At 41.9% G+C, this 14,484-nt stretch overlaps 1 protein-coding gene across 3 annotated transcripts in view; it reads left to right on the top strand.

The window, feature by feature from the left end:
* The window catches only part of LOC147886044 (S-adenosyl-L-methionine-dependent methyltransferases superfamily protein), a 101,152-nt gene that overhangs the window by 12,309 nt on the left and 74,359 nt on the right, over positions 1–14,484 (top strand). For 2 of the 3 annotated variants that reach the window (XM_087396347.1, XM_087396349.1), the window contains exon 2: positions 1,285–1,352. In XM_087396347.1, coding sequence (XP_087252473.1) covers positions 1,285–1,352 — 68 coding nt within the window. The remainder of the gene's footprint in view (positions 1–1,284; positions 1,353–14,484) is intronic. The other variant, XM_087396348.1, reaches the window with a different exon arrangement.

Here is a 14,484-nt window from a genome sequence, read left to right on the forward strand (position 1 = left end):
ATGGTCTCATCCTAATCCCATGATGTGGCGGCAATGTGCAAACCGCTCTGTAGGCAAGCTCTTAGTGAGCAAATCTGCAGGATTATCATCAGTATGCACCTTCACAAGCTCAAGTCGCTTGTCTTCCAGTACCTCCCTGATGAAATGATATTTCACATCTATGTGCTTGGTCTTCTGATGAAAGACCAGATTCTTTGCCAACATGATAGCACTCTGACTATCACAATGCAAAACTGGCATATCTCCTGTAATGCCCAAATCTCCCACCAGCCGAGTAAGCCATATTGCTTCTTTGCAAGCCTCAGTGGCTGCAACATATTCAGCTTCAGTACTTGAGAGTGCAACACATTTCTGCAACCGAGACACCCATGATATAGCACCTCCTGCAAATGTGAAAATATAACCGGTAGTAGACTTCCGGTTATCTGCATTCCCTGCATAGTCTGAATCTGTAAAACCATGCACCAATGCATCTTGCCTACCATAGCATATGCACAAGTCTTTGGTACCTTTGAGATACCTCAAGACACCTTTCACTGCTTCCCAGTGCTGCTTGCCTGGATTTTCCATATACCTGCTGATGACTCCCACCGCAAAAGCAATATCCGGACGAGTGGCAACCATGGCATACATCAAAGAACCAACTGCAGATGCATACGGAATTTTGGCCATTTCAGCCTTATCATCATTTGATCTGGGGCTGTCCTTACTGCTGAGTTTTAAATGTGGAGGCAACGGGGTACTAATAGACTTCCCCCCCTCCATTTTAAACCTCTGTAGTACTTTGTCAATGTACTCCTTCTGTGACAGAAACAAAAGTCCCTTGGACCTGTCACGAGTAATCCGCATGCCAAGAATATGGTTTGCAGGATTGTCCTTCGCCTCCTTAAAGGTCCTTGGCTCTTCAAGTTGAGCCACCAACGCAAAATTCACGGATGGGGTCTTTTGAAGACGTTGGGACCGACGCAATCCGGAACTGCTACTCTCATTGGGGGTGTCATTTGAATAAACATGATTGGATAAGGAACTGTTGGCAGGATTTAGCCTTAGTCTAGACAGAAAGCTGTCCAATGCATTAGAACCGGTTGATTTGTTTGACCTTATAGTCATTATCTTTAGAAAGGTGTTAACCTCATATGATTTCAGGGATCAAGGTTCTCAGCATAAAAGTCATTGTCATTACTCCTCTATACAAGTGATTACGTCTTCCATTGATCTAGTAAAGATTCTTCTACCACTGTATCGGTAATATATTCTAATGAGATGTTGGATTTTATGTGCAAGGTACAGATAAGTATGAGAAGGATGCAAAGAAGTACTGGGATATCTTTTATAAACGAAATGCAGATAAGGTTTGTTATGCCATTCCTTTCATCTATAGTTTTAAGTTGCAATGCAGCTGCAATTTGAATGTATATATGTGTGTGTGTGTGTGAAATAAAACAATACATTTAAAATTACTTAAACGATACATATATCTTTTAAGTAATTTTAAATGTATTGTAGATATATATATATATATATATATATATTTGTGGGTTTGTGTGTGTGTGTGTGTGTAGTAGACCAAATAGAATAACCCCTAACATTCCTTTGGCAAGCTCTTTTGGATATTTGACATCTATCCACCAAGGCCAGACTTTCATCTTTTCTTCACATGGGTTAGATATTGGGGCCTCCGGACTCTTTGGAAGTATAAAAATCATAGAGTCTTTGGAGACTCCAAGTTCTCCTATTCCTGGATGTCAATAAGGCAATCCTTTTATGATTGCCTTAGTGCTCATCACATAGATTATATTGAAATTTTCAGATGTTTTGTAATGGCAAGTTCTCTCTTTGGGAACTGCTTCTTGTAATATAAACAAATATGGATTTCAAACTCCCCCCCCCCCCAAAAAAAAAAAAAAAGAAAGTGTGTGTGTGTGTGTATGTATGTACACACACACTTTTTTTTAAATAGTAAAATCCAGTGCAGTGTATTTATATTCTCATAAATTTACAAGATGGGAAGTCTCCAAAATGGAGAGTATCCCAAAGATCAGAAACATAAAAAGAAAAGCTCTATGCAAGAAGCATGTCTATCACCCTCATGTACACACACACTTTTTTTTTTTGGGTGAGAAGAAATATTTTATTGCTGTGAAATAGTTACATTCGTAGTTACTTCCAAAGTGGAGTAACTACTAGTCAACTGAAAATCTCAGTATAAGCTAGATATACATCATGATCAATCAAACGAGTCTGAAAGTAATCATAGAATGATTGCCGCAGAGATCGTTTGAAAAAAACAAAAGATGGAAAAGTAGGATCACCAAAGACTCTATGATTTCTGTCTATTCATAGAGTCCACAGTGCCCAATAGCGCACCCAAACAAAAAATAAATTAAAACCATGTCTAGCTGGATGAAAACCAAATAAGCAGAAGAACCTGCCAAAAGTAATAGTAGGAAATCTTGCTTGAAGCCGCAGTCGGATGAGAGCGAGGAAATCACAAGTGTGTGGACAGTGCCAGAAGATGTGAAGCACAGATTCGGCAGAATGTAGACATCTGTGGCAAACAGCCGGAGCAATATGTCTATGTGCGAGTAACTGCCCAGATGGAAAAATGCCAAGTAGGACTCGCCAAAGGAAAAGCTGTTGCCGAAGAGGGACTTTATAATGCCAAAGGAGACGTAGCCGCTTTCTCCACTACTTTAGTGGGCTATCCATATGCCAAATAGAATTTGCTCTGTCAGAAATCCAAGGCGGAAGTAATAACACTTTATACAGAGAAGGCAATGTGATATGTGAGAGCTTCAAAGGACGGGTTGAAGAGGAAGAAGAATGTAGAGTCCAATCTTCAAGCCTATTCTGAAGTTCCAACCGAGGTACCGGCAAGAATGGTTGAAGCATTTCTGAAATTTGATGCCATAAAGGATGATAATGAGCTCCCAAACCATATTTGCTAGCAGCCATAGAAAAAGATAAAAGAGTGCCATCATCCTGAAGTACATCTGCCACAGAGGAAATGCCTTTGAAAGATAGAAAGTAAGAACGCCTGGGTTGTTGTATAGCCAAAGGAGGGTGAAATACTTTGGACCAATAAATATTCTCAACTCTCAAGGAATTTCCCGACAAAGAATCCCTGTCATTCCATTCCAGGTGGGATAAAATATGCTTCCAATCAAGAAGCAAACGAGAGACAAAAGGACATAGAGCCAAATAGGAAATCCCACTGTGTAGGCTGCCAATGCTCAAAAGCAGAAGTATCAATATGCAACTAAAGAGAGCGGATCATGAAAGCCCAAGGCTGATCCCCTTGCATGAACTGCAACATCATTTTCCCCCTGTGAGCAAGTATATGCATTTGAATATCGAGTATGTTCCGACCCCCGTGCATCTTTGGAGAGCAGAGACGACGCATAGAGAGTAATTTGAGACTTTTCTTGCCATTTTTTAAACACCAAAATGGATTGCGTTATTCGCAAACGAACCGTAAATGCCAAGTTGCAAGCTTTCAATATTCAAGTTTTGCCCTTAACTTTGTAAGCACCCAATCAGTTTGTTGAGAACGAGTAAGCCCCAACCTAGAGGTTAGCCAAGATGTCGAATCAGTTGAGAAGTTGGAACAATTTTCCCAGGCCACAAAAGACTATGGCAGCCTTTAGCATGCAACGGCAATAATTTTGATTTCTGGAAATTTGCACGAAGACTAGCAGCCAAACCATATGTAGAAAGAGCTTGCATAATCATGGAGAGATCGCTCCGAGTATTTTTCGGGGTAAAGAAAGAATCATCAGCATATGCTTGGGCAATCATGCTATGGCTGCCAGGAATTTCCAATCCATGCAACATGCGAGTGTCCAAAAGGTGGTCCATATATTGAAGCATCGGATGAGCGGCTATGGCAAAAAGTAAAGCACTGAGGAGACATCCTTGCCGAATAAAACAACCAAGAGTCCAGGTTGTAGAAATATCCCCTGAAAGTATGCAAGCAGCTTTACTATCTTGATATAACCAATTGATAACTTGTTGCATTTTTGGGCCAAATCCCAAGGCCTGCATAGTTGATGAAATAAAATCCCACTCAGTAGTATCAAAAGCTTTGGCACTTGCAATAGCAAAACATCCTGCTGCACATATTTGGCATATTCGATTTCAACATAAGCATTAGCAATGTTATCTGCGATATGCCTACAAGGAACAAAACCATATTGCACAGGATGCAACCCATCATGTATATAGCCTTTCAACCGATCAACAATCATTTTGGTAGTAAATTTGTAAATGACCGGCATAAGCGTGATAGGTCTCCAATCAGCCAAAGATTCACAAATTTGCTTTTTTGGAAGGAGTTTAACAAGACCTCGCTTCCATGTGTCTGGTATTTTCTGATTTTGCCAAGCAGAGTTCACCATATGTAGCAATGTATGCTTCAATAGAGGCCAATATTCTAGAAAAAACTCAACTGTAAGACCATTCCATCCTGGAGATTTCCATCTACCACAAGATTTGATTACATCTGACAATTCCCTCTCAGTAAAAGGTTCCTGCAATTCCAAAGCTTGAGTAGTGGAAATAATAGAAGAAACATGCTGTAAAAGTAAATTTCTGGTAGACAAAACCTGCTACAAGGGAGGATCTGCAGAACCAAACTGCTGAGAGAAATGATGTACACAAAAAGAAGCAAGTTGTGACCGTGATGTAGTCCATGATTTATCAGGCAGAAGCACCCTGTAAATGTTTGTTTTTAATCTCTTTTGATGCAAGCTTTTAAAAAATTGTTTGGAAGAGCAGCCTTTATCTGTAAAGGCTCTTTGTCTTGCTCTAGTCTCCCATTTAGCCAGTTTCCTGTGATCATTGATTTGAAGACGATGTTTAGCTTGGCATAGTGTTGTTTGCTCATGCAATGACAATGGACGAAGATGACTGAGTTCAGTGAGGTCTTGACAAGTTAATTTGGCCTGAGCAACAGTTTTCCTTAGAGTCTTCATGTAAGACTTGCCATAACCTCTAATTACAGCTTGCATTTTAGAAACAAAAGAATCCCATGCATTTTAGAAACAAAAGAATCCCATGCATTATCAATATCAAAGTGGCTCTGAGAAGACAGAGAGTGAGATGCTTCAGTAACCATGGCCTTGAAAGCAACATGTTGCAAATAGCTATTGTTCACAATCAGATGTTGCCTTTGAGGCAGTCTATCATCTGGCATATCATAAAAGGATAATCTCAACCATAAAGGTGCATGATGTGAATGCACAAAGGCATAGTTAATCCATATTTTGCATGTAAAATCATCATTTTGTTGCGGAGCTACACTATACCAACGATCTAGACGTGCCTGATAAGAGGAAAGGGCATTATGTTGGAAAGTGTATTTTGGTGACAAAGGCTGCAATTCCTTCCAAAGATCTACCAAATCAAGGTGCATCAGTAATTGAGACCATGCATGCCTTTCAGGGGTTAACATATGAGTATGTCCTGATGTATTGTCACCCTGTTGCGGAGCATTATTGAAATCCCCACAGATAAAGGCATGATATCTCCATGGATTTTGCTGCATGGCATCCCAAATTGCAGATCTATTCCGAGAAGATTGAGGTGCATAGATAGAAGCAAATTCAAACACCTCGCCTTGAATGATGCATTGAAGAATAATCCATCTGCCTTGATTGTCATTTAAAGCAATAGCTGGCTGAGGCTCATGCTTGATCAGAAAGACTACTCCTGAGAAAGAGTGCTCCCCAGCATAGAAGATATCATAGCCATAGTAATGACCTGTCTTTCCTGCATAGACATGTTGATTGTGTTCTTGGAGTGCCACTATATCAGGCTGAAATCTATTGATATACAGCCACACAGATTTCCATTTCCTACTGTCACACATCCCCTGAACATTAAGTGTAAAGCATTTGATATGAGCAGTCATATTAACATATATTTATAGGAGAATAACAGCTATGTATAGCAGCAACTATGTACAGCAGCAACTTTCAGGATATCAGCTATATTTCTACCTCAGGGTCAGGGCCTCTTCCTTGAGAAGAAACATCTGCCTGAGGAGTAGACAGCAAAGCAGCAACCTCTTCTTTAGGGAAGAGGGTTCTGCTAGCTGTTACTGCAGCCCAAGTGATCCCAATTCCTGAATTGACCTCTGGAGAGTTTCCACTAGAAGATGCACCATTCCAAGTGCGAGGGGGTGGAGGTCGTCGAATAGAAATAACTTTTCTTGGACTTTGCCATCCATCAATTGGAGGTTTCGGTCCTTTTGCTGAGGGTTGAATAGCAGGAAGCGAAGGGGAAGAAGCAGGCCCATTTGAATTTCTGAACGAAGAGAGTCACCATGATGGGAGGAAGCACCTGACCATTTAGCATAAGAGAGAATTCTCTTCCAGTCATGAATAAAAGCAGTAGAAATAGGACAGCCAGGAATTTTCCCCTGAAATGTGGTCATGACTGCTTCCGAGTGATCTGTAATCCAATGCCCATATGCATGGGACTTCATGTTTCCACACATAGCTGCTAGCATAATAGCCCATGGCTGCTTTTGCTGAAAGAAATAAGCAATCATAGTGCTCTTTCTTGCCAACATATGAAACTGAAGATTGAGAGTATTCAGTCCGCCATGAGTCTTAGGAGAACAAACTGATTGCATGGGAAGTAGTCGCAAAGCCTTTTTGTGAGATTTGCTTTTCCAAAATATCTCCATAGCCTAGGACATATAGGAAGCCAAATGCTTAAAAGACCAGTGAAGAAGAGGCAAGTAAAATTGCACATATGCCATAATGATAGACTGGACTATCCGAAGTCGAACATGTAGAGGCCAAGTTGACAAGTGCCAGTATTCCAGCTTCTTGTTAATCTTTTGAAGCACCCATTTAAGCTGTTGTTGAGGGGTAATATTCCAGCCAATGGGATACCCTAAATGCCTCACAATGGTATGGGAAGAAATAATGTGGCCTGGCCAGAGAAGTGCATGCCAATCAGCTTCTTTCAATGCTAGAAGTTTCGATTTCTGAAAGTTGATATGCAGTCCGGCAGCTATGCCAAAATCATTCAAGTATGCATCAAATGAGAGAGGTCATTTTGAGAATTCCTGGGCATGAAATATGAATCATCAGCATATGCGTCTGCAAGAAATGGCTGTGCCCCTGGAATTTGCAAGCGATGAAGCTGTCCTGTATCTGCAAGATGGTCCATATGCAACAATAACGGATGAGTAGCAATGGCATACAGTAGGGAGCTAAAAGGGTATCCCTGTCTCACTGAACGGGTCATAGTCCATGTCCTTGACAACCCACTACCAAGCAGACAGTGTGCAGTGGCATGAGAATACAACCAATAAATAACATGAACGAGCCGAGGGCCAAATCCCAATTTATGCATTGTCTGAGAAATAAAATCCCAATGGATAGTATCAAATGCTTTCGCACTGTCCACTTGCAGAACTCACGTTACACACACACACACACACACACACACACTTTTTTTTTTAGTAATATCCAGTGCTGTATTTATATGCTCATAAATTTACAAGATGGGAAGTCTCCAAAAATGGAGAGTATTCCAAAGATCAGAAACATAAAAAGAAAAGCTCTATGCAAGAAGCATCTATATCACCCTCATGGCAGGCATCATATAAGGATTGCCGCAATGAGGCTCGGAAAGATTCATATGACTTGTGAATCTGCGGATCCAAGTATGCCAAATTATGCTCACTCTATATTGTCCAAAGAGCCCAATATCTCACCCAAGAGAGAAATAGTGAGTATTGAGACAAAGACCTCATAAATCTGCCAAATAGCCAAAAATGTTTCCCAAATCTGTGACCTGGGAAACGGAGCCGAAGATGATCTGAAATTCTCCCGAGGAGGTTCCTAGAACACGGTCAGTGCCAAAGCAAATGAGGGACAGTCTCTGAAGGAGCCTGACATCTTAAACATGTGGATGGTGCAATGCGACGTTTGGCAAGTGTGACTCCCACTGACAATGTGCGTGTCATGCATCTTCAAAGAAAAAGTCTTTGTTTCAAAGGCATTTCACACTTCCATAATATCCTGAGATTCTTCTACCACCATGAGAGGGCCTTCCTGATTTGCCACAGAGTATTAACATATTGCTGAAATCATGGAGTAGGCTGAAGAAGCCTGTCTGCTTTGATGGAGGTCAAGGCAGGTAGAGGAACAGGATGAGAGCATGTAGCACCGGGTTGCAATTGCCAATCCAATAGCCTGTCTGTGTCAGCCACAGGGGGAACAGGTAGAAAAGGATGTAACAAATCAGCAATTTTCTTCCATATCAACCTATGATGCATTCCCAATGCGTAGCAAGCAGTGGCCTGAGGAAAAGATAAAACATAGCCCTGATTATCTACCACATTATGTATGTATATAATTCCCAATTTCATGAGATTGTATGCCCGAACAGGTTCCTGTAAAGCGAGTGGAATGTCAAAGATGGCACTCCAATGAATACTTTCTTTCCTCATTGAGTTTGTCCCCGAGGAATTATCAGGAGCCCATTGGACCTTAGAAAGTACTTGTTTCCAGTGAAGTATCAGAGCAGTAGAGAAAGGAGAGCCAGGTATCTTCCCTACAAATCTCCCAATGACAACCTCCCAATGATTAGTAGTCCAATGTCCATATGCAGAAGTCCTCATGTTGACACACATGGATGCTATCATACAAGTCCATGGCTGTTGTTGGCGGAAAAAAGTATGGAGCATAGTCGCCTTCCTTGCAAGTACATGATATCTTATATTGAGGATATTAAGTCCACCATGCATCCTAGGAGAGCACACCATTTCCATCTTTATCAGTCTCAATGCTTTCACATCAGTTTTTGTCCTCCATAACATCTCCATAGCTTGAGACATAAAGGCTGAAATATCTTTGGAGGACCATGCAGCAACGGCAAAAAGAACTGGACATAGGACATTACAATGGACTATACTATTCTGAGCCTGACATGAAGTGGCCAAGTAGAAAATTTTCAGTATTCCAGTTTATGTTGACGTCTTTGGAAGATGCATTTTAACTGCTGCTTCCTGGTGATATGCCATTCTATAGGATATCCCAAATGCTTGACTACATCTTTGGAATGCACCACCTGACCTGGCCAGAGAATAGAATGCCAGTCACATTGTTTCAGGGGAAGCAATTTAGATTTGTCAAAATTAACATGCAATCCCGCTGCCAATCCATACAATGATAGAGTGGTCATAAGCATGTGAACTTCCCGGGGAGAGTTCTGTGGCATAAAGAAGGAATCATCAGCATATGCTTGTGCCAAAAAAGATGCAGCCCCATGGATTTTAAGACCAGTCATCTGCCGTGTGGTTGTAAGATGATCAAGATACATTAAGAGGGGATGGGTCGTAATGGCATAGAAGAGAGCACTAAGAGGGCAGCCCTGTCTAACTGATCTACCCAATGTCCATGACCGAGATAGATGACCTCCAAGAATGCACTGAGAAGTAGAGCCAGAATAAAGCCAGTAACTGCATTTGCTATCTTTGGACCAAAGCCCAACTTTGTCATGATTTGAAAGATAAAATTCCATTGAACAGTGTCAAATGCCTTAGCAATATCTACCTGCAATATGAGCACATCTTGATGCGAGTACTTAGCATATTCAATTGCAGTCAATGCATTGGAGATATTGTCATGGTTTTGTCTTCGCGGCACAAAACCATACTGATGAGGATGAAGGCCCGCATTCAGTATCCCGTGAAGCCTATACACAATCATTTTGGCAATGAGTTTGTAAACTACAGGCATCAAAGTAATAGGCCTCCAATCTGACATATGGTCACACATATGTTTTTTGGGCACAAGTTTGACTATGCCATGCTTCCAAGAGTGCGGTAACTGATTTTCTTGCCGGGCAACATTGATCATTTGCAAGAGGACATCTTTCAAATCATCCCAAAAAGAAATATAAAATTCCACCGTAAGGCCATCCCAGCCAGGGGACTTGTATTTGCTGAGGTGGAACAATGCATTATCAAGTTCTGTATCAGTAAAAGGTCTCTCCAAGGTAAGAGCATCATCCATTTCCACTATTTCAGAAACATATTGGAGGAATTCAGGCCTCGCATCAGTCATTTGATTTGATGGGGAACCAGAAGCAGAGAACAATTTCTGGAAATAATTTTGGCATTCATCTTGGAGATCAGAGAAAGAGTGTGTCCAAGAGCCATCTAGCTTCCTTACCCTCAGACATGAGTTTTTCTTTCGAGTAGCATGCAGGCCCTGGAAAAAGGCTTTTGATGAGCAGCCCTTATCCATGAGGGGCTTCGTTCTTGCTCTAATCTGCCATTTGTTGAATTTCCTCTGATCATTAGCAATCAATTTAATCCGAGCAAGAGGCCTTAAATTTGAAAATTCAGTCAATTGTTGTGGTGTCCTTTTTGCCCATTTAACCTCATTCCTCCATTTAGTCATATGCCAGTTTCCATACTCCCTAATGACATTCTGTATACGAGAGACAAAGTTGTCCCAAGCATAATCCATGTCCTCCTGGGCATGCAAGGGCAAGGGATGAATTGCAAGTCTGATCATTTGCTGGAAATAGTGATGTCGGAAATAAGCCTTATTAACATGTAATAATCTACTGGAAAGGGGTGGCAAATCATCCAGTGGCATACCGAGGTGCAGATTCATCCACAATGGGGCATGATCTGACAAGCCCAATGAGAAATCTATGAGAAGATGAGGGCTAAAACCTGCATATTGTTGTGGGTAAAACAAATACCATCTGCCAAGCCTTGCCCAGTATGTAGTAAGTGCATTATGATGAAAAGTATATCTAGGCACTGACCCTTGGAGAAGCAGCCATAAATCTTCAGCCTGCACAGAAAGAAGCATGCTATCCCATTTCTGCCTTTCCAATGATAGCATATGAGATCTGGAAGTAGATAGCATATGAGATCTGGAAGTAGTGTTATCTCTTGGCAGAGGGGAATTATTAAAATCTCCACAGATGAATGCATTAGATCTCCATGGATATTTGCTTAAAGAATCCCATAAAGAAGCCCTCATGGCAGAGGTCTGGGAGGCATAGACTGATGCAAACTCAAGAATATCACCATTGACATTACATTGTATGACCATCCATCTGCCACTACTGTCATTGAAGGCTAACTGAGGCTCCAGCTCATGTGTAACCATTATGCATACACCTGAGTAAGTAGTGGTACCAGCATAGTATATGTCATAACCACCAAAATAATCATGAAGACCAACCTTAGAGTGTTGATTATGCTCTTGCAAACAAACAATATCTGGCTGCATTTTATGTACATAATTCCATAAAAGCCTCCACTTTGAAACATTGCAGAGGCTCTGTACATTGTATGTAAAGCACTTAAGTGTTTGATGCATGAAAGAGGTATATACAGTAAAGTATAAGTATAGAACAAGATGTCAGAGAGGCAAAGCCTGTGCCCGCATGGGCTGCGTTCTCTCATGATCCATAAAAGAAATAGCATTCTTCCCTTCTTCAGAATCACATATGGGGATGCCCTTCTTCAAAACCCCCACCCAATTTTGATGGACAGGAGCTGAAGTAGAAGCCTGTCCAGGTGAGGGAGAAGAAGCATCCCATTGACGAGATTGAAAGGGGCGTTGCTTCAATACAACTACCTTCTTAGGCCGTTGAAAACCATCCCGATCAGTTCCCAGAGATTCCTTCATCTTTTCTTTTTCTTTATCTTTTCCTTTTCTAGCAAGTGATTGCACCTGATTAGTGGGTTTGGCATTCTTTGCTCCATTTCTATTTGCTGTCTTAGCTTGCAAATTCTCATTCTTTTCCCGTGTCTGGGGCGGCAAGGCGTTGGGAGGGGGCTGATGCAAAACCATTGGGCATTCAGAGGCTAGATGCCCAAACTTATGGCAGGCAAAACAAGCTCCTGCAAACACACCCCATTTCAATTTAAAATACTGTTTTCCCAAGTGCACTCCCTCAACTTCCACTGCAATAGAAGGAGGGGTAGGTGTATCAGTGTCCCAGAGAATCCAGAACCTGTTACGGTTTCCCATAGGGCGTGGAGGACAAATGACCTGTCCCAAAGAAGTAGCCAGGCTTGGCAATTCTTCATGCATATAGTCCGGGAAGTTAACAACCTCAACCCATATAGGACAATGATGTCGTATAAGACTTTGATAATCCTCGTTTGGGGACCAGGGCATACTACATAGCATGTACCATCTGCTTCCCGTAAAAGAGGGGAGAAAGCTCAAGTAGCCTCTGCTTGCACAAAGCATCTGATAAATGCACCTCATAAAAGCCTCTAGATGCAAAATATACTCCCTCTACAAAGCATTCTCCAAGGATGGACTTAATCCACTGTGCAACATCTTTGGCTGCTGGGATTCTTCCTGGAAAGAAAATTATTAGCGCGGTTTGAGATAACTTCTTGAGAGGATTCACGAGGGATGGCAATTTCAATTTGTATGTGACCTCTGGAACTGGTTTGCCCCATTCCTGTCGTGACTGCTGAAAGTCATCCTTAAGTGTATCAAACATGTATTGAGCTTCCATAGTAAGTTCATCATCTTGTGTTGCAGGCTGTGAAGGGCAGCGCTTAGCATTTGCAGGTCTTTCTTTTCGAGCATATGTACAAACATCCGGACCTTGAAGCCATGATTGAAATACGACAAGGCAAGAGGGATTGTACGGAGAGGTATAGAATCTAACAAGTGAGACACAGGACTGTATGGAAAAGTACAGGAGCAGGACTGGGGATTGTACGAAACAGGTACGGGATTGTACGGGCAAAAACGGGACTGTACGGATATACGGAGGAGACTGCACGGAAGGAACTGAAACTGTACGGGGATGCTGACGGGGCACTGAGAGACTGGACTGTACGGAAATGGACGGGGCTGTACGGACGTACGGAAGGGTCTAAGGAAAAAGTACGGCGATGGCGATGCAGACAGGTACGGGACTGCTGGGAGCTGCGCAGGGGTGAGCCAGACCTCACCTAGTTGGTCGTACGGAAAGCGTACGGCGACCGTATAGGATTACGGACAGCAAGGGAGGCTGTACGGGCTCCTTGGCGAGGCTGAACAGCAGAGGCCGCACTCTCTCACACTCTCTCACACACACTTCTTTTTTTTTGGGTAAACCAGTAACTATAAAATTAACATGAAATCAATGTACATGACATTAGACTCCAAAAGAGAGCCTAATGGAAGAACTCAAAAACAGTGAGAAAACACTTCAAGGCTAGTAGCATCCAAGTCCCTCGCAGCATAACTGTCATATAAAGATTGCTTGAGGGACATTCTGAAGAAAGCATATGCTTGAGGAAACTGTTGTCCCATCCTAAAATGCAATCTCTGTGTCCAAATAGTCCATAGTACCCAAAAACGAGCCCAGTGAAAGAAAAGGAGGAATGGAGACATATGAGATGAGAAGCATCCAAACATCCAGAAGAGTTTCCCGAATCTGATAGAGGGAAACCGAAGCCGCAGCAAGTGAGAGACATGAGTGATCAATATCTGAGAGTGCGGGCAAGACCAGAACAAATGGGGAACTGTCTCACGGTGATGAGAGCAACGGGGGCAGGAAGAGGAAGCAATACGACGTGCTTCCAATTTCACCCCAATGGAAAAAGCTCCACTATACATCTCTAAAAGAAAAGCCTCTGTTTCAATGGCAATTTAGCTTTCCAAATTTTCTTGAGTTTTGATTGCCACCAAGATAAAGGCCTATCCAAATTCCAAAGAGCGTTGGCATGCTTATCAATCCATGGCAGTGGAAGAAGAAATCTGTAGACCATCGAGGATGTCAAATTATGCATTGAAAGTGAACAGGTAGCAGGAGACAAGGAAATCAGATTCCAGTCCAGTAATCTGTCCTGTACAAACAGCGGAGGAACAGGAACAAATGGCTGCAACATAGTTGTAAGTATTCTCCAAATGGGCCTATGATGGAGACCCAAGGGGAATGTCCTGCAAGCTTGTGGAAATGAAAGCACATAACCATGTTGATCCATCACATCTCCGATAAATCTTATGCCCAATTTCATAAGATTATATGCTTTAATAGGTGCCTGTAAAGCAAGAGGCGATTCAAACACTTTGCTCCAATGGATGCTTTCCAAACGAAGAAAATTACCATGATGGGAGGAAGCACCTGACCATTTAGCATAAGAGAGAATTCTCTTCCAATCATGAATAAAAGCGGTAGAAACAGGACAGCCAGGAATTTTCCCCTGAAATGTAGTCATGATTGCTTCCCAGTGATCTGTAATCCAATGCCCATATGCGTGGGACTTCATGTTTCCACACATAGCTGCTAACATAATAGCCCATGGCTGTTTTTGCTGAAAAAAATCAGCAATCATAGTGCTCTTTCTTGCCAACATATGAAACCGAAGATTGAGAATATTCAGTCCCCCATGAGTCTTAGGAGAACAAACAGACTGCATGGGAAGTAGTCGCAAAGCCTTTTTGTGAGATTTACTTTTCCAAAATATCTCCATAGCCTGGG

Source organism: Dipteris shenzhenensis, chromosome 25 (genome assembly GCF_047967505.1).
Source record: "Dipteris shenzhenensis isolate YYH24624 ecotype China chromosome 25, Dip_SZ_1.0, whole genome shotgun sequence".
Classification (NCBI taxonomy): Eukaryota; Viridiplantae; Streptophyta; class Polypodiopsida; order Gleicheniales; family Dipteridaceae; genus Dipteris; species Dipteris shenzhenensis.